Here is a 22,123-nt window from a genome sequence, read left to right on the forward strand (position 1 = left end):
GAAATTTCAAATGTTACATCTACTTCTAAACAAAGGCAAGAACAGGAAGGGAGACCTAGCATATAAGAAGTTTATCTAAGTAAAAGTTCTAATTTTAAGAATAAAGAAAATTATTGATATAAAAATTAGCTATACTTGCACACAGAAAAAATGGGGTTGTAATAGAAAATTCTCAGAAATGCATTCTAACATGCATTTTTTGTTGTTATTATTATTATTATTTTGTTTGTTTCTTTGTTTTGTTTTGTTTTTGGGTCACACCTGGCAGCGCTCAAACTCTATGCTCAGAAATTGCTCCTGGCAGGCTTGGGGGACCATATGGGATGCCGGGATTCGAACCATTGTCCTGCATGCAAAGCAAATGCCCTACCTCCATGCTATCTCTCCAGCCCTGTTATGATTTTCTTTTTTTGTATTTTTTTTTTTTGAGAAAACTGTTTTTGTGAAGCTTATTTTTAAAGACAAAATTCAGGAATTTAAAATCCTGAGATGTCAAATTTATATGTATCTTAAAGAGGCCTTTTTAAAGGTTTAATGAGGGGGCATAACAATAACACAGTGGGTTGAATATTTGCCTTGAATGCAGCTGACCTGGGTTTGGTCTCCATCACCACATAGAGTCCTACCAGAAGTGATTCCTAAGGAGTAAGCCCTTAAAGTGACTGGGTGTGGTCCTAAAACAAAAACAGATAAACAAAACCAAAAAGAAAAAATAGGGGCCGGGCGGTGGCGCTAAAGGTAAGGTGCCTGCCTTGCCTGCGCTAGCCTTGGACGGACCGCGGTTCGATCCCCCGGTGTCCCATATGGTCCCCCAAGCCAGGAGCAACTTCTGAGCACATAGCCAGGAGTAACCCCTGAGCATTACTGGGTGTGGCCCAAACCCCCCCCCCCCAAAAAAAAAAAAAAAAAAGAGGTTTGGTGATCTCTTTTCTCGGAAGAAATGGTAGATTGTAGTATAAGTAAGATAAACAGAGAACCAATCAAATTGTTGTAAGGAACCCCTGAGTCTAGTGATATATACTTTTAGATTCTACATATGCATATAAACATCTATATCTATATCTGTATATATAATTACCTTTTAAAAAGTGACCTTAGAAATACGAATAGTTTGTGAGGAGCTCCTTGTTTCCTTCTAAATTTTTGACAGAAATGACCACCCATCCAAACTTTCAGTACAGAAGATGAAAATGGGATAAATTATCTTTTTTTGGAGCACAAAAAAATATAGAGAATAACAATGAAAAAAACATTATCTAAATGGCCTGGCATAAAGGCTCAACTAGAGGTGGAGTATTATTTTCAACAGCTTAGAGATCTTGATTTATACACGTTTCTAGGAACCTATGAAGTCAAATGTGTTTCATTAGCTTCTGGAAAATGGCTTTCTATTTTTTGAAAGGCTTCATAAGAAGTTTTTTATTTGCATGTTGAATACATTTATATTCCTTGCCATACTGGCCTTTTAGTAATTCTCAACTTTTAATCATACATTATTTCCTTTGTGTGATCAGAGAAAATTTCTGATGCTAAAGAAAACAGAACCAACCCATGAAATATAAACTGATCTGGTGAACCACAAATTCAGGTATTTCAATTCTATTTGGACTCAGATTTTGTATGATTCTTCTGGAAATCATTACCATTTGTCCATTGTCATCTTTAATTTAAAAAAATTTTCACATTGACTTCCCCTATACTATTTCCTGTCCCTTCCTTTTAAGACATCTAGTTACGTTTAGTAATATTCATTCTCTCCTTTAAAACCTTTAGCTAAGTCTTTTATACGTCATAGCAATCACCTCATTATTATCACTACACAAACAATTATCTTTCTCTACATCAGTATCATTGTTTCCACTGGATCCTTTAAATTTGTACAGAAATTTGTTGATTCAAAAATATTCCCAGAGACTAGAGAGAGTACAGGGCTTAAAGCACAGGCCTTACATGTGGCTAACCCAGTGGGTTTGGCCATTGGCACCACATATTGTATCCTGAGCACTGCCAGGTATGGACTAAACACCTCCCCTCCCCAATTGTCTGACAGGGGTGGCCCCATTGCTTCCTTTCAGTTCCTTGTTAAACTACCTAATATCTAATTGCTCTATCATTTAACCCTTCACTGAAATTTATATATACTCTGAAATATCATTTGTGGCTACTTCTATTTTACAAGAAGTGTACAATCTATTAAAACTACTCAACTACAAAAGGCCAACTTAGAACTATTTTGTTCTTTTAGCATATATAATACTTTCCTCCAAGTTCCTTCAAATAACTGATAATTTATTAAATACTAATAATTATTTTGGGAACATTAGGAAGGTAAGATATACACAAATAGATTAAGAACTTGATACTTAGGACTACAGAGATAGTACAGTAAGGTGCTTATTTGTTCACAGCTAACCCAGGTTCAACCCCTGGCACCCCATTTGGTCCCCAGAGCCACATCTGTTCTGATCCCTGAGCACAGAGCCAAGAAAAAATCTTGAACACCATTGAGAGAAGCCCAACAGCAACAAAAGGTGAAAAGAATCTTGATTCTTGTGGCATGGGAGATAGTTCAAAGAGCTTGAGAGCATGTCTTCAACCTATGAGGCCAGGATCAGTGAGGTTAGGTTAGATTTCCAGTATTACAGAGCCCTTTTCGTACTGCCAGGTCTATCTCTGGTAGATTGCTGAATTGCTGGATCTGAGCAACACTGCATCCCAAGAATACAATAACATTGATGCAAAATGCTGTGACAGAACATGGATGGAAATACAGAAGGGGTCATGTTAAGCAAATTAAGTTAGAATAACAAAGACAAACAAGGGATGATATCTTTTATATGTGGTAAAAAAAGAATCAAAGCAAGAACAATTGACTGTGTCCAATGAAAACAAACTCTTATACTCCAAACATAGAATAGAGGTTGGGGCAGGGACAAATGGGCAGGATTCTACAGACAGTGGTGAAGGAATATTGGCATTTTGGTGGATATTATAGTGTGCTAATACTGAACCTCTAAAACATAAACATTTATTCTGTTATAAGCAAATCATATAAATTACAAATAAACTTAGAAATAAAAACAACGGAGAGTCATTCAATGGAAATAAGGCACAGAGAAAAACAGAAAACAATAGAACACATACAGATCAGTAATACTTTGCTGAGAAGCAATACAATTATGCTCTCAAGATAAATTATTCTTTCTGTTTGCCCAGCAATGATCAGTGGTAAAGGGATACTCCAGTCTCTGCAGTCAGGAATTATTCCTGGCATGGCTGGAGGGGGGCAAAGATGTGGAGGCACATATGGTATGGTAGGAATCAAACCCAGGTCAGCTACATGCAAGCAAATGCCCTAATACTTGTACTAATTCTCCAGCTCAAGGTAACTACATATTTTACAGCAAAAAGGAAGGTAAAGAACTTGGTAGTCTCCTATAATTCATATCAACTTGATCACAGGTCTAAAATCAGCCCCTACAAAAAAATTTTTTTTGTGTGTGTTTGGGTCACACCCGGCAGCACTCAGGAGTTATTCCTGGCTCTGCACTCAGAAATCACCCCTGGCAGGCTCAGGGGACCATATGGGATGCGGGGAATCGAATCCAGGTCTGTCCCAGGTCTGCCACGTGCAAGGCCAATGCCCTACTGCTGTGCTATCACTCTGGCTCCAACGTCTATAAAAAATTTTAGAGAGTACTCACCACTGAATTATCTCTGTGATTTGAGCTTCCCAATGTGCAACAGATTCCTTCTTATCTGCGAGATCTTTTATCTCTTCTTCTAACTGCTGGTTGTGAATACTTAAATTCTCATATAAAGTGGTAAGCTGAAAGACAGTTTTTTTTAATAACATGTTTTTATTTTAAACATAGTGGCTTACATATCATTAACAATAATATTTTAGGTACATATTAACATAAAATCAGGGGAATTCCCATCACCGAATTGTCCTCCCTCCACCTCCGTTCCTGTCCTACCTCCCATAACCTCCTTCCTCACCCCTGGGGGCTGCTAGCATGAGTGGTCCTCTCTGTGCGTAGCTTCCTATTTAGTGATCTAAGTCTTGGTCTTGGTACCTCCCTTATTTCTCCCTCTAATTGGGAGGACTAGATAGTGAAAGAAGTATCTAAGACATTTAAAACATGACTTTTTCTAGGCCAAATCCAGTGGTACTCATGACTTACTACTGGATCTGTGCTCAGGGATCATTCCTGGCAGTGCATGAAGGACCATGGGATGCTTTAGATTGAACCCTGGTTTCCTGTGTTAAAGGAAAGTGCCCTGTTTGCTGCTCTGGCTCCCAAAACACATGACTTGAAAATAGAAATTTAAGATGCTTCTTCTTAAACCCATCATTTTTTTTTCACTTAAATGCTTATACTCCAGATTCCTTATCATTTTTAGGAACCCTCCGAGTCACTGAATTTGGAAATATCAAGAATTGTAATTTTACTTTTGCTTTTCCCTGACTCTTAAACTGAATCTGCTCATTTTGTCAACATTATTCATTTAGCTTAAATATTTACATCCCAGGTGATAACATGCTCTCCTGCCCTGAACATGTTTTTATGTCCTTCTCTTAATAAACTTTAAAGAATTTCAAAGAAATTCCGAAAGGGGGTTACAATGGAAGTGAATTCTGTTTTCTTTTAATTTTGAATTTTGGGCCAGAAATAAACCCTGAGCACTGCTGGGCATGAGACCAAAGCATGGGGAGGGATGGAGGGAGAGAGGAAGGGAGAGAGAGAATTCCTATTTAAATTGATATAATAAAAAATGAACTAAATCATATAAACAAGTCTTATATAATAAAAATAAAAGTACATCAAGTATAAGACCATATTCACAAGTTTTATCATAGTGCTAAACATATAGCATGTGTATCCAATTACTATGAGGCTGAATCACTCACCTTATCAAGGTCATCTGTCAGTTTTTTATTTTCTTCAGTTAATAACACTTTTTCTCGTTCATATTGTTGTTTAAATTCATTTTCAAATTCCTCCCTCTCATTTTGACTAATAATTTAAAAAACAGAGAAAAAAAGAATAGAATCAAAGTAAAATTAAGCTATTGCAGCCCGCTTTATCATATACTTTATTCTGAAAAATCATTTATATCATGACTGTTCCAGGAACCAATTCTTTCCCTTAAAAAGTAAAAATCATGTCATTTTAACTAAATAGATTTATTTGCTTGGTAACATATACTCTACTTTTCATTTGAGAATGTAAGACTATCAATGATTTTTATGCTTCCTGATCATGTTGCTATAAAGTATGGGACAATTAGGTTAGAGAAAGCAAAGATACATGGAACATGATAGACTTCTTAGGAGACCTCGTGGCCATTTCTGGTTTAGTTGTCAGGTGCCAGGGATTGGACCTTGGGAAGTACATGCAAGCATAAACTATCTCTTAACTCAGTACTATCTCCAACAAACTTATGAGGTTCTAGGTCTGAACAATTTTTCAAATATCATAGTATACTGTATCTTTGTCTGGAATACTCATTAACAGCTATAACTTTCTTATTTTGGTTTTAACTTAGAAATAATTTTGGTCTTGGGGCCAGAGTGATAGCACAGAGCCTTCCAGGATGGAATGCTAAACGCAGAGAGAGAAGTAACCCCTGAGCCCCACCAGGTATGGCCCCAAACCCCCCCAAATGAAGAAAATAATAAATAATTTTGGTCTTAACTTAAAAATAATATATGTATATATAACTTAGAAATAATTCCCAAGGTCTGAACATAGCAAAATTATCTTTAGTGCTGCTTCTGTGGGCAATCTTATATTCACCCAGTTTGCTTTTGTATTATGCTATCTTTTCACTATCTGTTTCCAATTTGATTCTGAACTTCTTGAGAAATGGACGATTTTATTCTATGTATCTCAGCCCATGACAAATAATATATTCAATAAATGTTTATCACATATGTAAACATGGAAGTGACAGAATAAAAGGAACCTGGTGGAGGGATATTGACATAAGGTTCAGTAAGTATGATTATGAAATAAATAATAATAATAATACTGTATACTATAGTACTGCTTTAAAAAAAGAAATTTAAATAACTTGATTTCTTACCTCTCTCTCCTGTTTTTTTCTAATTTGTCTTTCAAAATCAAAATTTCTTTGTTGAGAGCAAGTTGCTGACCTTCTGAATCATGCAGCTCTTTTTTCAGATTTTTTATTTCATTTGCATGTATTCCTTCTCTTTTAGATAATTCTTCTTCATAAAAGATACTTTTCTTTTCCAAGTCAGTTTTCAGCTTCGTTATCTCTTGTTGATGCTCAATGCTGCATATTCCTGGTGAGTGAGTAATCTGTTTTTGCTAGAGAAGAATTAATAAAAATGAATTAAGCTATAAGAGCAATAAGGTATCAAAGAACAACTTTTCTGTAACACAAAGAACTTCTTCATATAGCCTAATATTAGTTTTGTACCTTACCACACAGAAACATTTATTAGGGTTATTAACCTTTTATGTGTCAAATGTTCCATACACTGTTCTTAGCTTATATCAGTTTATTGCTATTATGTTTTACAGTCTTCTTCATACCATTTTGGGATAACTATTTATTTTATACTTGACATGTTAATTTCTATAACACTGATGATACAGAACAAGATAATCTAATTATATGCAGCTTCTGATTAGAATCAATATGATTATCATGGAAGAGTGAATAATAGAACTGGAATATGCAAAAAGATAAGAGGCTTTTACAATGGTCTAGGTAGAACTGGCAGGTTTCTAATCTAACATCTTCATATATACTCTGGAAATAAAAAAAATTGGTATCATATTTAAGTCTGGCATTATTAAAAAAAATTTGGTTAAAAGCTATCTTGTTAGAACTGAATTGAAAGAAAATCTTAGGGTAGAAGAAACAAAGGAAAGTTCAATAGTTCTTCCAGGTAATGATTAAAGGTTAAACAACATAGAGTATTATTTAAGATTTTCTGATCTTTGCAATTTAATATTACTTTATTGTGACCTATATTTATCTGTGTGTGTGTGTGTGTGTGTGTGTGTGTCTTTCAAGCAGTGCTCAGGAGGCACAGAAGTCACTCATGGCAAAACTTAGCCAACCAGGTCAGTCTAGTTCAGAGCTGAGAAGATGTGCTGCAAGTCTGGCACTGCAGTGCCATAACCATCTAGACTACAATGGCAGTACTAAGGAGTCTCTATGGTTTTCAGAGCTACAGCTAATGATACTTGGGAGACCATGAGTGCTGGGGATCAAACCCTGATTGGAACCCCTATATCTTTGGTCCTTCCATGACTTTTATGCCAAATGATTGACAACAATTTTAAATCTCAAAGGACATATGGATTTAAGTTTCATGGCACAAGGAATCAATACACTTTCAGACAGTATATCTTACAGATAAAGTACATCTTATTTTACAGATAAAGTATATCTTATTATAAAGACAATATTATGGAGGTAAATATAAGAAATGGTAACAGTAATTGAAAAAAAAAACTATGCCAACTCCATCACAGTTTATTAAGATACTACAGATATATGAAAAACACACACACAAGCACACTAAAATGAAATATATTTAATCAAAGGCATCAAGTGGGAGAGAATTCAAAGGGTTAGAGCACAAAGTCCCAAATATAATCCCTCAAAAAGTATGGCCTCTCAGTACTGCTGAACCTAAGCAGTACCAAATCACCAGCAGAATTTTTGAGTCATCTGGACCACACAGTAGAATTAAGAATTGTCTGGGGGCTGAGTGGTGGTGCAAGGGGTAAGGTGTCTGCCTTGCCTTGCCAGAGCTAGCCTACGACGAACCGAGGTTGGATCTCCACAGCCAGGAGCGATTTCTGAGCGCACAGCCAGGAGTAACCCCTGAGTGTCACTGGGCGTGACCCAAAAGCCAAAAAAAAAAAAAAAGAAAAGAGCTAAGAATTGTCTGGAAGAGTTCTCAACAAAACAAAAACAACCAAAGTGCAGTCCTAAGAAGTGTAGTCCTATTTTATAACTTGTTCATTTACAAAATATCTTGACAGTCTAGCATACAAAGCTCTGCTGAAAGTAGAAAGTCACTGCAGGTCAGATACATGCTCTCTGCATCTCCATGAAAATGTTTCCTGGATGGATATCTATGGCATAGATCTTTGACTTATGCTATTTGCAAATTTAATTACTTAAAAAATATTTTTAGTTTGTTGTTCTGTATGGTATAGTTCAGCTGTTGGGATGATAGCAGCATGTACTACAAGTTTCAAGAAAAAAACTAACCTGAAATAAAACTGTAAAATATCACTAAAAATTTATAAACTCATATCATTTCATGAAACAGTTATTAAAGTCAAATTGCCAGCAAAATTAAACCACTTACAAAAATGAAATAATCTTAGCGTATATTATAATTATTAAAGGTAAATTACTATTAGTAAACTGATTAGCTATATTAAATTAAAATATATCTATGATTGAATATACCCCTAATTTAAATTTCTCAATAACATTCAATATACATTCCAAATAATAAATAAAACAAAATAAAATCAGAATATAATGATTCTTCTAACAAAGTATTTATGGTCAAGCTATTATATAAAATAATACATAAAGGTGAAAAACAACAAGTACAAACAAATACATTCAGAAATAATAACAACTCCAGCACCTAGATAGTTAAATCTGGAGCTGGTACCCCACATCAAATAAACTAGAACATGCAGATATTGGATCAGGGTTGTGCATGCCAGGGATGCAGACTCAACGATATTGCTGCAGATGAGGTAGGCAAAGCCAGTCATCCCCAGTGGTGCTGCTGTGTGAAATTACACCCCTTCAGCATATCTCAAGTGAACATGTCTCCTGCGACTATCACAAGACCCAAGATAAGTGATAATAAATTATATTGAATAGCACTGACAAAGAACAAAGAGAGCACCCAAAACAGTTGGGCCAACATTCCCAGTTTGCAATAGGCACAAAGGGGAAGTAGTGCCAGCCCCCCATAATCAGTAATCAAAGAAAGTAGCTCTGAAAACTCAATCAGTACTAACCAAAAAATATACCTTATCAGATTAGGACTTTAAAGTGAAAATATGGAAGATGTTTAATGGGATAAACAACAAGAACAACAACAATGAAACAGCCAATAAGACACAAGAGAAAAATAAGAGCAGATTTAAAAGACTACAAGCAAGAATGACAGAACTAAAGAATTTGATAGGTGAAATGAAAACCTATTTGGAAAGCCTCAGCAATAAATAACAGTATCTGAGGACAAAAATTAATGAGATTCAAGATGAGATGCAGAAAACCTCCACATAACAGCAGAAGACTGACAAAATACTAAATATAAAGACCAACAGACAGGAGAATCTGGGATGAATTCAAAAGGAATATCATAAGAGTTATCATAGTCTCAGAGATCTAGAAAAACAATTTTTATGAAGAAATGCTAGTCAGTGAAATCATCACTGAGAAGTTTCCAGAGCTGAACAGAGCATGCACCCAGATTTAAGAAGCTCCAGGAGACTAGCCAAAAAAACAAAAAAACCCAAAAAACCCAAAACTCCAAGACATATTCAAATCAGAAACTACAGATAGAATTCTGAAAGCAGCAAGATTAACAAAGGAAACTACATACAAAGCAATGGTTTTAAGATTTACAGCAAATTTATCAAGTGAGACCCTGTGGGCTCAAAGACAATGATGGCATATAGTAAAAACAAAACAAAACTCCCCACAAAACTCAATGAAATGAAAGCCTCACCAAACATATTTTACTCAGCTGGACTCTTGCTAGATTTAAAGGATTACAGAATTTCATGCATAAACAACAGCTCTGGAACTTTAACGATTCAAACCAATGGAAATAAAAATCATCAGACTTAAGCACCAAACCCAAAGTCAACAACACCAGAATTGATACCCAATCTACAGCAAGCTATACACAAAGGAGACCTCTTACACTAGCAGTCCAAGAGGCAAATGGGGGAGGTATGGGATGCATGCTGGGAACAGGGGTGGAGGGAGCACAACACTGGTGGTGGGAATGGCCCTACTTCTTTGTCACTATGAATCTAAAATATTACTGTAAAAGACTTGTAATTCACTTTGATCACAATAAAAATTATTAAAAAAGATTCAAACTCCTCTTTACTAGAAGAATTAAAGAGGCTATTTACTGTAAGACAAGATCAATCTCAAAAGTATGCCAAATGTCTTTTTTTTTTTTCTTTTATTGGGGGATCACAACCAGCAGTGCTTAGGGATTACTTCTGGCAGGCTCAGGGGACTATATGGGATGATGGGGATTGAATCTGGGTCGTCACGTGCAAGGCAAAAATGCTCTACCCATTGTGCTACCATATGCCAACTTTCTACAAAAGATGGCACAAAACTCTGTAACAATAATCTCACTCAATGTCAGTGGCCTTTAATGCAGCAATTAAGAGACATAATGGTAGGATGGATCAGAAAATTGAATCCAACCTTCTGGCGCCTACAGAAAATAATTTGTACAAGTAAGGACAAATACAGATTCAAAGTCAAAGGTTGGAAAGAAATATTTCAAATAAACAACCTCCTCAAAAATGTAGAATATGTGATATTTATATGATATATTGATATAATATACTATAATACTTTGCCATAGTAATTAGGAAAGAAAAAATATTGAGGGCATCTGGATAGGAAAGAAAGAAATCTAGCTCTCACTATTTGTGGATGACATATTTAGAAAACCCTAGAAATACGAAATAGTCCCTAGAAACAATAGATTTGTATATTATATAGTAAAGTGGAAAATCAACATGAAAAAGTCCATGGCTTTGCTATAATGAAATAAGAGTCCTAATGGGTACCAACCAAAAAAGATGCAAATAAAATACTAAAAGACACACCATAACCTGAAGTCAAAGATAAAGACAAAATATTGAAAGTAGCAAGATCAGTACTTTGTATATCCCAGATATTGAACCTTTATCTAATGCAGGGGTCTCAAACTCAATTTACCTGGGGGCCGCAGGAGGCAAAGGGCCACAGGAGGCAAAGGCGGGGTGATCCTTGAGTGCAAAGTCAGTAGTAAGCCTTGAACATTGGGGGGTGTGACCCAAACAACTAAAACAAAAAAAGATTCCTCTAGGGCAGGGCCACAAAATGTTGTACAGAGGGCTGGAAACAGCTCCTGGGCCACGAGTTTGAGACCCCTGATCTAATGTGTTGAGTGCAAAAGGTAAATATACATAAAGGAGAACCCTTAGGATTAACAGCAAGCAGATTTATCCAGTGAGAACTTGTGATCCAGAAGATGTATTTAAACAACAAAAAAAAAAACACTCAATGAATGAAATGAAAACCTCACCAAAATACTCTACCCAGTTATATTATTATTCAGATTTGAAGGACCAATACAGGACTTCATGAATAAGCAACAACTCAGGAACTTCAATGCTTTGAAACCAACTTTATAAGGAACATTGACAAGGTTTTTTAAAGACAAGACACATTTCCCAAAACACTTCTAACTTCTCAAGAAGATAGCAAAAACTTTGTGGCAATAATCGTACTCAATATCAATAGCTCAAACATACCAAATAAAGAGACAGAGAATCAAGGAAGATTAGAAAAATGAATTCAAATTTCAGCTGCCTACAAAAGACAGTTTGGAAAAACACAGGTTCAAAGTAAAGCCAGGAAAACAGTATTTCAAGAAAAGAATTCCCTTAATAAAGGTCAAGGTGGCCATATTTGTGACAGACTTTAAGTTAAAAAAGTTATTAAAATGGAGGCCAGAGAAATAGCACAGTGGTAGGGTGTGTTTGTCTTGCATGTAGCTGACCCGGATATGGGTTTGATCCCCCGGCAATCCATATGATCTCGGAGCCAGGAGCTAGAAATAATCCCTGAATGCTGCTGGGTGTGGCAAAATAAAACAAAAAAATGAGTTATAAAACAGATGATCATTTATAAATGATCAAGGGATATGTGCATAGGAAGAATTCAAATTTATATATCCAATGAGGGATCATCATAAAACAACTGTTAATAGACTTGAATGGATTGAGAGTACCACAATAAATTTGGAGACTTCAATACTGCTTTATCACATCTATCTAGATCAAGTAGACAAACTTAACAAGGAAACATGTGCTTTGAAGGAAGAAATGGAAGAGATAGGCTTAGTTCATAGATAGTATATATAGAATTTACATATATGTATAGAGCTATACATAAAACTGTATATAAGAAAGGAAGAGATGCATATATATAAGATTCATATATATGAACTATACTTATATATAAAATATACTGTATTTTCCGGCATATAAGACAACTTTTTTTTTTGTGGGAACATTTTATTTTAATTTATTTTATTTTTAATCATGAGAACAATGATGCAAAGAGGAGAAGGTAAAGTTACAGTGGAAGGACAATCGCCTGTAAACAGAGTTCTCAAAAGAAATCCCCTTGCTGACGCCCAAATATTGAACTTATAGTCAAAGAACATTGAGAAAAATAAGGCAGAACCCATGTACAATTACTTTGTCCACAAGTCCCCTGATTGTAGTATATTATAACATTTCTTAGCAGCACACAAAGCAATCCAAAGCCATGAGATTTATGTGACTCCTTAAACATTGAAGGCATAGTATTTTTTTAATATTTTCATGCACATGCATATTAGTTTAAGTTAACATAAAAAGTTTAAGATTTTTTTTTAAAGAATTAGAGTCAAAAGAACATAGTAAAAATGGTGTTAAGAGTGGAAAATATTGTTTGCATTGGCCCATCAAAATATGGGGGACATGGAAAGGAAAAGCCTTGGTCTAAGTACAAGGAGACCCTACTCCTGAAGTTTCCTGACATAAGACCAATTCTAGGCTCCAGGCAAACTAGTTTATTATAAGACGACTTTTTAACCCATGAAAAACTTCTTAAAAGTAGGACGTCGTGGGGCCGGCGAGGTGGCACTATAGGTATATAGCTTTATGTCTATAAGTGACAGTTTTACAGCTAAGTACATGAATGAATAAGCATTTGAATTAAAATTTCCATATTAAAATCAAATCTTACATTTTTTTCATTTCCATTTGGTATGCATTTAAAGAGAGGTAGTCTTATATGGCAAATATAGCCCCAAACCTATACTTTAACAAGAAAAGTAGGGGTCGTCTTATACACCCAGTTGTCTTATATGCTGGAAAATACGGTAAATATGAACTATATATACTATATTCTAAACATAGTTCTACATCTACATATCTAAAATATTGAATACATTTTATTTCTAGTGCACATTGGGTATTTTTCAAGATAGACCACATGCTGGGTCACAAAGTAAACCTGTCTAAAATCAAAAAGAAATTCTATCAATTACTTTCCATGATTTGTTGAAAACAAAATTAAATCATAAACCAAAAACTCAAACTCTTACTTAACTTGCCACTGAACAACTAGTGGGTCAAAGAGAAAATAAAAAGATTTCTGAAAACAAACAAGAGTGAAGGTAAAAGCTACTAAAACACACTCCATGACATTGAGACTAAAGGCATCTTGAAGGAGGAAACATCCCAAGTAAAAGCAGAGACAAGCAAATGGGACTATTTGCAGAAGCTGAGAAGCTTCTGCACCTCAAAGGAAATAGTGATTAGCATACAAAGGTCATCCACAGAATGGGAGAAACTATTCACCTAATACCCATCACATAAGGGACTAATCTAAGATATACAAGGTACTGACAGAACATAACAAGATAAAAACACCTAACCCCATCAAAAAATGGGGACAAGAAATGAATATGAACAGACACTTCCTCAAAAAAGAAATACAAAAGGCACATGAAAAAATGTTCCACGTCAATAATCATCAGGGAGATGCAAATCAAAACAACAATGAGGTACTATCTCACACCACAGAGACTGGCACACATCACAAAGAAAAAGAACAATCAGTGCTTGATGGGGATGTGGGGACAAAGAAACTCTCATTCACTGCTAGTGGGAATGCCATCTAGTCCAGCCTTTATGGAAAACAATATGGAGAGTCCTCAAAAAACTGGAAATTGAGCTCCCATGTGATCCAGCTATACGACTCCTAGGGCTATACCCTAAGAACACAAAAACACAATACAAAAATGCCTTCTGCACACTTATATTCTTTGCAGCATTATTTTCAATAGCCAGAATCTAGAAACAACCCAGATACCTGACAACAAATGAGTGGCTAAAGAAACTAGGATACATATACACAATGGAATACTATGCAGCTGTCAGGAAAAATGAAGTCATGAAATTTTCTTATTCATGGATGGACATGAAAACTATTATCTTAAGTGAAATGAGTCAGAGGGAGAGAGACAGGCACAGAATAGTCTCACTTCTCAGTGGAATTTAGGAAAAATAAAAAGACATTATTGTAATAACACCCAGAAACAATAGAGATGAGGGCTAGAAGGACTGGCCCACAATATGAAGCTTACCACAGAGTGGTGAACCCAGTTAGAGAAATAACTACACTAACAACTATCATGACAATGGTAGTGAGTGAGAGAAATAGAATGCCTGTCTCAAATACAGGCAAGGGGTGGGGGAAGAGAGATAAGGGGACACGGCACTGGTGAAGGGGGGTGTTCTTTTTTATAGCTGAAACCCTAGTACAAACATTTGTAATCATGGTGCTTAAATAAAGGTACTATTAAATAAAATAAAAGCTACTAAAACATGGAATACCTCAAAAGCTCATAACAATGAAAGCATTCATTAGGAAAGAAGAAAAGGCCCACATAACCATACAACTTACACTACTAGAAAAAGACCAACAAAAGGAACACAAAAAAGTAGAATGAAAATAACAAACTTATAGCCAAAATTAATGAAATGAAATCCTCCCCACAAAAATCAACTACAAACTCAATTCCCGCACCCAATAGCCCAATCAATAAAACCAAAAGTTGATTCTTTATAAAAGAAAAAGAAAAACAAGACTAATAAACCATTAGCAAGACTTAAAAAAAAAGAAACCAGGGGCTGGAGAGTTAGTACAGTGGTAGAAAGTTTGCCTTGCATGACCTGGACAAACTCGGGTTTGATTACCGGCATCCCCGAGCCTATGGTTCCCCGAACCTGCCTGGAGTGATTTCTGAGTGTAGAGCCAGGAATAAGCCCCAAGTGCCATGGGGTGTAACCCTCCCCCCCCAAATAAAAACAAAACATAAAAGAAAGAAACCAAGTAAGATACCAAAGGGAGTCATCACCATAGATACCACAGAAATTCAAAGGATCATCAGGGATTATTATAAAAAATTTTATGCCATGAAATGGGGGAAGCTAGAAGAAATGGGTTAATTTTTGGACTCCTATAACTTCCCACCGTTGAACCAAGAAGAAATAGAGCACTTTAACTGGCCAATTACAATCAAGAAAATCAAATTAGTACTCACATGTCTACCCCAAAATAAAAAAACAGGCCCAGATGATACACTAGTGAATTCTTTTAAACCTTCAAAGAAGACACAGGGCTAGAAAGATAAAAAAAACCAGTAGGGTGCTTGCCTTGAAAGCAGTCAACTGGATTAGATCCCCAGAATCCCATATAGTCCCATGAGAATCCACCAGGAATAATTCCTGAATGCAGAATCAGGTGATATGTGTGATCATTGCTGAGTGTGGCCCCCAAACCAAAAACAAATAGGCAACAAAACCCACTCAAAAACAAATCCCCCTTTTAACAACAACAGGCTTTTTCAAAAATTTGAAGAGACAAAAACTTTCCCAAAAAGACATCACATATAGACCTATGTCTCTAATATATCAAAGATCCTCAACAGTATATTAGCAAGTCAAACCCAATAGTACATTCAAGAAAAATCATACATTATGTTCAATAATTTACCCTGGGGATGAAATGATGGTTTCATATATGCCTATCAAAAATATACCATGTCAATATAAGAAATAATAAAGTCATAATAGATGCAAGGAAAGCATTTCAAGATACAGCACTAATTTATGATAAATACTTCCAAAAATGGGAGTTGAAGAACCTTTTCTCAACATAGTTTAAGCCATTTACCACAAACCCTTAGCAAACACTGTTAGAAAATGAAAACCTTTTCTCTTTTCTCTAAGATTAGGTAGAAGACAAGGTTGCCCACACTCACCACTACTATTCAGTATAGCATTGGAAATCCTTGCTATAGAAACTGAGAAAAAAAAAAAAAAGATCATATTGGGGTCGGAGCAGTTGCACAGTGGTAGGGCATTTGCCTTACACACAGCTGACCTAGTATGGACCGTGGTTTGTTCCCCCGGCGTCCCATATAGTCCCCCAAGCCAGAGCAATTTCTGAACACACAGATAGGAGTAACCCTTTAGTGTCACTGGGTGTGGCCCAAAAACCAAAAAAAAAAAAAAATCGTATCAAGGGCATAATGGAAGAGAAAACCAAAGTCACTCTTTACAGATGAAATGATACTAAGAAAACCCTAAAGATCCCACAAAAATACATCCCTGAACACTACATTTGTATAATAAAGTAGCAGGCTACAAAATCAATGGCTGATACAGAAATCCATGGCTTTCCTATATATTAATGAAAAATGAGTTTTTTTTTTTTTTTTTATAAGGTATCATTGGGGCCGGACTGATAGCACAGTTGTAGGGCATTTGCCTTGCACACAGCTGACCCAGGACGGACTTGGGTTCGACCCTCTGGTATTTTATATGGTCTCCCGAGACAGGAGTGATTTTTTTTTTGTTTTTATTTTTTATTTATTTATTTTTTAATATAATTTTTATTTTGATCATAGTGGCTTACATATTGTTGACAATAATATATTAGGTACATATTTACATAAAATCAGGGGGGATTCCCATCACCAAATTGACCTCCCTACACCTCCGTTTTTGTCCTACCTCCCATATCCTCTTCCCTCACCCCCAGGGTTGCTAGAATATGTGGTCTCCTCTGTATCTAGCCTACTACTTATTAGTCTTGCACCTGTTTGGTCCTGGTGCCTCCCTTGTTTCCTCCTCTAACTGGGGGGGGGGGCAGGACTAGCTAGTTCAAGTTACGTGGTTTTGTTTGAAGGAGAGAAAAGTAATAAACTGGGGTAAAAGTCTAATACGCCGAAAATAAGCGGAATTCTTCTAGAGGCTCTCATCATTGGTTTGAGAAACGAAGGAGAGAAAAAAGGTGAAACATTCCACCAGTACAAAAAGAAGTGTCAAATATCCAGTGAGGACTCCAACAATAACGATAAGCACCAAAAAACAAAAAACAAAAAACAAACAAAAAAACCCACAAAAACAGAAACAAAGAAGAAAAACACAAAACAAAACAAAACAAAAACAACAACAACATCAACAACAACAACAAAAACGCCATAGTCTTGATATAAGAAACATGGCATAGCGTATAAAGAAAGAACAGAAAGGAAGAGAAAGAATAAGTATAACTGGGGACACCATCAATAATCACATCCAAACAGAGAAATTGACCAAAAGTAGATAGGTAAATAAAAATAATAATAATAAATGACAATAAAATAATATAAAAAAAACAACAATGTTTTGTGCTTTTTGTTTTTTTCCCTCCTGCCCTGCGACAGTAAATATTGGGGTCATTCGAAAAGGAATTCAATTGGCCTAAGAGATATGGGGTTTCTCCGCCCTTCGAGTGTATTGTCATGGGATCAACTATAGACTCTGTTCAGGATCATTTACTCTCCCAGTGGTACTTTTGTGGTGTTTGGAAGACCTCTGCTCTGTCCTGGGTGATACAATCAGGCCTCTATGTCTAGGGATCTCAGTATCTGCACAGATCCAGGGGTGGGATTTATTATGAAGTCAGTCTTTGTGGTTCTAGAAGTTCTGTTCCAACAGTGCCATTTTAATCCATCTTCTGTGGTTGGTGATCTTGGACTTTGCACTGAACCTAGGATGGCACCTAGGATAGTGTCTTTCTTTGTACTTCCAGAAGCCCCATTGACAGGAGTGATTTTTGAGCATCACCTGGTGTGGACCTAAAACCAAAAAAATAAAATAAAAAAATAAAAGAAAGAAAAGAAAGGAAAGAAAGAAAGAAGAAGGAAGGAAGGAAGGAAGGAAGGAAGGAAGGAAGGAAGGAAGGAAGGAAGGAAGGAAGGAAGGAAGGAAGGAAGGAGGAAAGAAGGAAGGAAGGAAGGAAGGAAGGAAGAAAGAAAGAAAGAAAGAAAGAAAGAAAGAAAGAAAGAAAGAAAGAAAGAAAGAAAGAAAGAAAGAGAGAGAGAGAGAAAGAAAGAAAGAGAGAGAAGAAAGAAAGAAAGAAAGAAAAAAAGAAAGAAGAGAGAGAGAGAAAGAAAGAAAGAGAGAGAGAGAAAGAAAGAGAGAAAGAAAGAAAGAAAGAAAAAAAGAAGAAAGAGAGAAAGAAAGAAAGAAAGAGAGAGAGAGAAAGAAAGAAAGAAAGAAAGAAGAAAGAAAGAGAAAGAAAGAAAGAAAGAAAGAAAGAAAGAAAGAAAGAAAGAAAGAAAGAAAGAAAGAAAGAAAGAAAGAAAGAAAGAAAGAAAGAAAAGAAAGAAAGAAAGAAAGAAAGATTGATTCTCTAATTCCAGAGTTCTGACTGAGACAACTACAACTGAGCAGAACTTCTGGAAACATAATGTAAGACTCTATCCTAGGGCCGGGCGGTGGCGCTGGAGGTAAGGTACTTGCCTTGCCTGCGCTAGCCTAGGATGGACCGCGGTTCGATCCCCCGGCGTCCCATATGGTCCCCCAAGAAGCCAGGAGCAACTTCTGAGCGCATAGCCAGGAGTAACCCCTGAGCCTCACAGGGTGTGGCCCAAAAACCAAAAAAAAAAAAAAAAAAAAAAAAAAAAAAAAAAAAGACTCTATCCTAGGTTTGTTCTAGGATCAAAGTAAAAACCAAGACCACCAGTTATAGAAGACTGATTAAAACAACAGTGATAGATCAGAACTTCTAGAACTGTAAAGAAAATCTCTATCCTAAGCTTCATCCTATGACCTGTGCAAATATCAAGATCTCTAGGTACAGAGGCGCCTCATGACTGAGTAGAAAGTTTCCTGGCACCATAAAAAAGACCTAGGGGAGTGAAAAAGAGTATGTACGAAACCTGTAGTTATTCCCAGGACAATATGCTTCAAGGGTGGAGAAAACCTGTATCTCTTAGGCCAAGGGAATTGCCTTTCTAATCTCCCCAATATTTACTGTGCCTATGCAAAAAAAAAAAAAAAAAAAAAAAAAAGAAGCAACATTTTTTTTCTTTCTTCTTTATCTTTTTATTCCGGGCTTGTGGTTGGTTACTGTTTGGCTGTTGTCTTTATTGCTGTGGTACTCTTTGGTGTTTTTGTTTGATTTTTTTTTTTTTTTTTGGTCACTGTAGTTTTTTTTGGTCTGTTTCAGTTTCTTTTTTTGTATTTTTCTTGTCTTTTTGTTATGTTTTTCTTCCTTTTTCACTTTCTTCTCTTAAATTGATATTTATAACCTCTAGATGGATTCCTCCCAGATTTTGTTTGTTTTTTGGTCAGTAATTTTTTCCCTTTCTTTCCTTTTTTCTTTTTCTTCTCTTTTTTCTTCAAACAGAACCACATAACTTGAATCATCTTGTTCTATCTCATAAATTGAGGGGGAAAAATGGTACTAAGACCAAAGAGTCATATGAACATTGAGTAGAAATAAAAAATGATCAGACTTAAACATATAATCTAAAGACAACGCCAACTGAATTGATACCCAATCTACAACAAGCTTGACATAGAGGGGACCACTTATACTAGCAGCCTGGGGGCAAAGGAGGGGTATATGGGATGTATCCTGGGAACAGGGGTGGAAGGAGGACAACCTGGTGATGGGAATGCCCCTGATTTCCAATGTCACTATGTACCTAAAATTTTACTATGAAAGATTTGTAATTCACTTTGGTCACAATAAAAATTACTAAATAAAAATGTATCATCCACAATTGTGTGTCAGATAATCAAGAACTTTGGAGTCATCTTAGCAAAAGGGGTGAAAGACTATAAGAGGAAAAGAAAATATTGACTACAAAACTATATAAACTATGAAAGAAATAAAAAAGGACATAGAAATCGAAGCAAATCCCATATTCATGTACTGGCAGGATTAATACTGTCAAATTATAATCTTGACCAAAGGAGTACACAGATTCAATTCAGTTCCTATAAAAATACCCATGACATGAACTGGAGCAAAACCACATCAGGTAAAGGGCATTTGACTTGCATGTATGTTGCTGTCCTGGGTTTGATCCTCAGCACACTATATGGCCCCTGGAGCCTACCAGGAGCAATTTCTGAGCACAGAGCCAGGAATAAACTATGAGAGCTGCCCAGATGTGGCCCCAAAACAAAACAAAACAAATTTACCCATGACATGGGGCCAGAGCAATAGCATAGAAGATAAGACCATCTTCATGTGGCCGACCTGGGTTCAATCTCTGGCATCCCATATGATCTGCCAAACCTGCCAGAAGTAGTTTCTGAGCACAGAGCCAAGAGTAAGACCAGCATGCTGCCAGTTGTGACCCAAAATGAAATAATAACAAAAAACCTAGGACATTTTTAAGAGACATAGGATCAAACACTGTTGAAATTTATAAGAAATAATAAGCTCTCCTGAATAAACAATGCAATAAAGAAAACAGGATGTTTCTCTTTCCCCAACTTCAAACTGAAACTAAGTCTATAGTAATAAAAAATGTGGTATTAGAGGCTGGAGAGATAGCACAGTGATGGGATGTTTGCCTTGCAAGTGGCTGACTCATAGTGGTTGAAAACCTGGAATCACATATGGTCCCCCGTGCCTTCCAGGAGTGAGTTCTGAGCAGCGAGCCAGGAGTAACCCCTGAGTGCCGCCAAGTGTGGCCCCAAAACAAAAACAAACAAACAAACCAAAAAGTGGTACTAGAATAAAAATGTGAAATCAGAGCATGCAATAGAACCGAGAATCTGGGATATATTCTTGAGCAGGTGCAAGGTAAATTCTGATAAAAGAACAAAAAAAGTAAAGTGGTTCAAAGAAAGCCTCTTCAACAAATGGTGCTGACAAAAATAGAATGCAAAGAATTGAATTCAGACCCCTTATTCTATTTACAAAAGGAAAATAAAAATAGGTTAACAACCTCAACATCAGACTTGAATCCATATGAGGAAAATATGGTTGGAACACTACATGACACTTAATATAAGGTATTTTCAAAAGTCTAGTGCCATAGGCCAAAAAGAATGGTAACAAAGGAGTGAGAAAAAGAGTAAGAGGCAAGGAAGGTAAGAGAGAGGGAGAGAGAGAGAGAGCGAGATCTGAGAGAGAGATATCTAAGAGAGAGAGAGAGAAAGGGAAGAGGGAAGAGAACTGTCAGCCATAGAGGCAGGCGGGGTTTGGGGGAGAGTACAGAAGGAGATGGAGGGGACATTGGTGGCAGGAAATGGCACTGATAAAGAAATGGTGTTGGACATTGTATAACAAAGTCAATTATAGGCCAGAGTGATACCACAGTTGGTATTGGTCATGGGAATGTTGTACTGGTGAAGGATTTTATATATATATATTAAAATATATATTAATATATATTAAAAAATAAAAAAAAGAAAAGATAAGGCCTCCCAATTCTTTGTACAGTAAATGCACCCCATATACACCTCAACCCAGGCCCTTTGCCTGGTCTGTATTGTGAACTGGGGGACAAAAAAAAAATTGGTCAAGATAGTTGTTAGTGTAGCTATATCCCTAACTTCACTCACCACTCTTTGTGGTGGGTTCATAGTGTGAGCTGGTCTTTCCGGCCCTCATCTCTATTGTCTCTGGGCATTATTACAATAATATCCTTAATTTTTCTTAAAACCCATAAATGAGTGACACTATTCTGTATGTGTGTCTCTCTCTCCCTCTGATTTATGTCACTCAGTATAATAGATTACATGTACATCCACATATAGGAAAATTTCATTTTTCATTTCTACTCAATGTTCATATGACTGTCTGATCCTGGTACCATCCATTTTTTGTCCCCCTCCCCTCCCAATTTATGAAGTTGAACAAGATGACTGAAGTTATGTGATTCTGTTTGAAAAACAAGAAAAGAAAAAACCTGGAAGGAGTCCGTCTAGAGCAGTGGTGG

At 36.2% G+C, this 22,123-nt stretch overlaps 1 protein-coding gene and 1 pseudogene across 5 annotated transcripts in view; one reads left to right on the top strand and one right to left on the bottom strand.

Annotated features, from left to right (window-relative positions):
- CDC42BPA (CDC42 binding protein kinase alpha) overlaps positions 1 to 22,123 on the bottom strand; it is a 277,597-nt gene that overhangs the window by 66,075 nt on the left and 189,399 nt on the right. For all 5 annotated transcript variants that reach the window (XM_049776391.1, XM_049776390.1, XM_049776389.1 and 2 more), the window contains exons 15-17: positions 6,094 to 6,341; positions 4,916 to 5,021; positions 3,705 to 3,829 (exon numbers count right to left, since the gene is read on the bottom strand). In XM_049776391.1, coding sequence (XP_049632348.1) covers positions 3,705 to 3,829; positions 4,916 to 5,021; positions 6,094 to 6,341 — 479 coding nt within the window. The remainder of the gene's footprint in view (positions 1 to 3,704; positions 3,830 to 4,915; positions 5,022 to 6,093; positions 6,342 to 22,123) is intronic.
- LOC126014844 (uncharacterized) lies at positions 21,598 to 21,693 on the top strand (annotated as a pseudogene).

The sequence above is a fragment of the Suncus etruscus genome, chromosome 7 (genome assembly GCF_024139225.1).
Source record: "Suncus etruscus isolate mSunEtr1 chromosome 7, mSunEtr1.pri.cur, whole genome shotgun sequence".
In the NCBI taxonomy this organism is placed as follows: Eukaryota; Metazoa; Chordata; class Mammalia; order Eulipotyphla; family Soricidae; genus Suncus; species Suncus etruscus.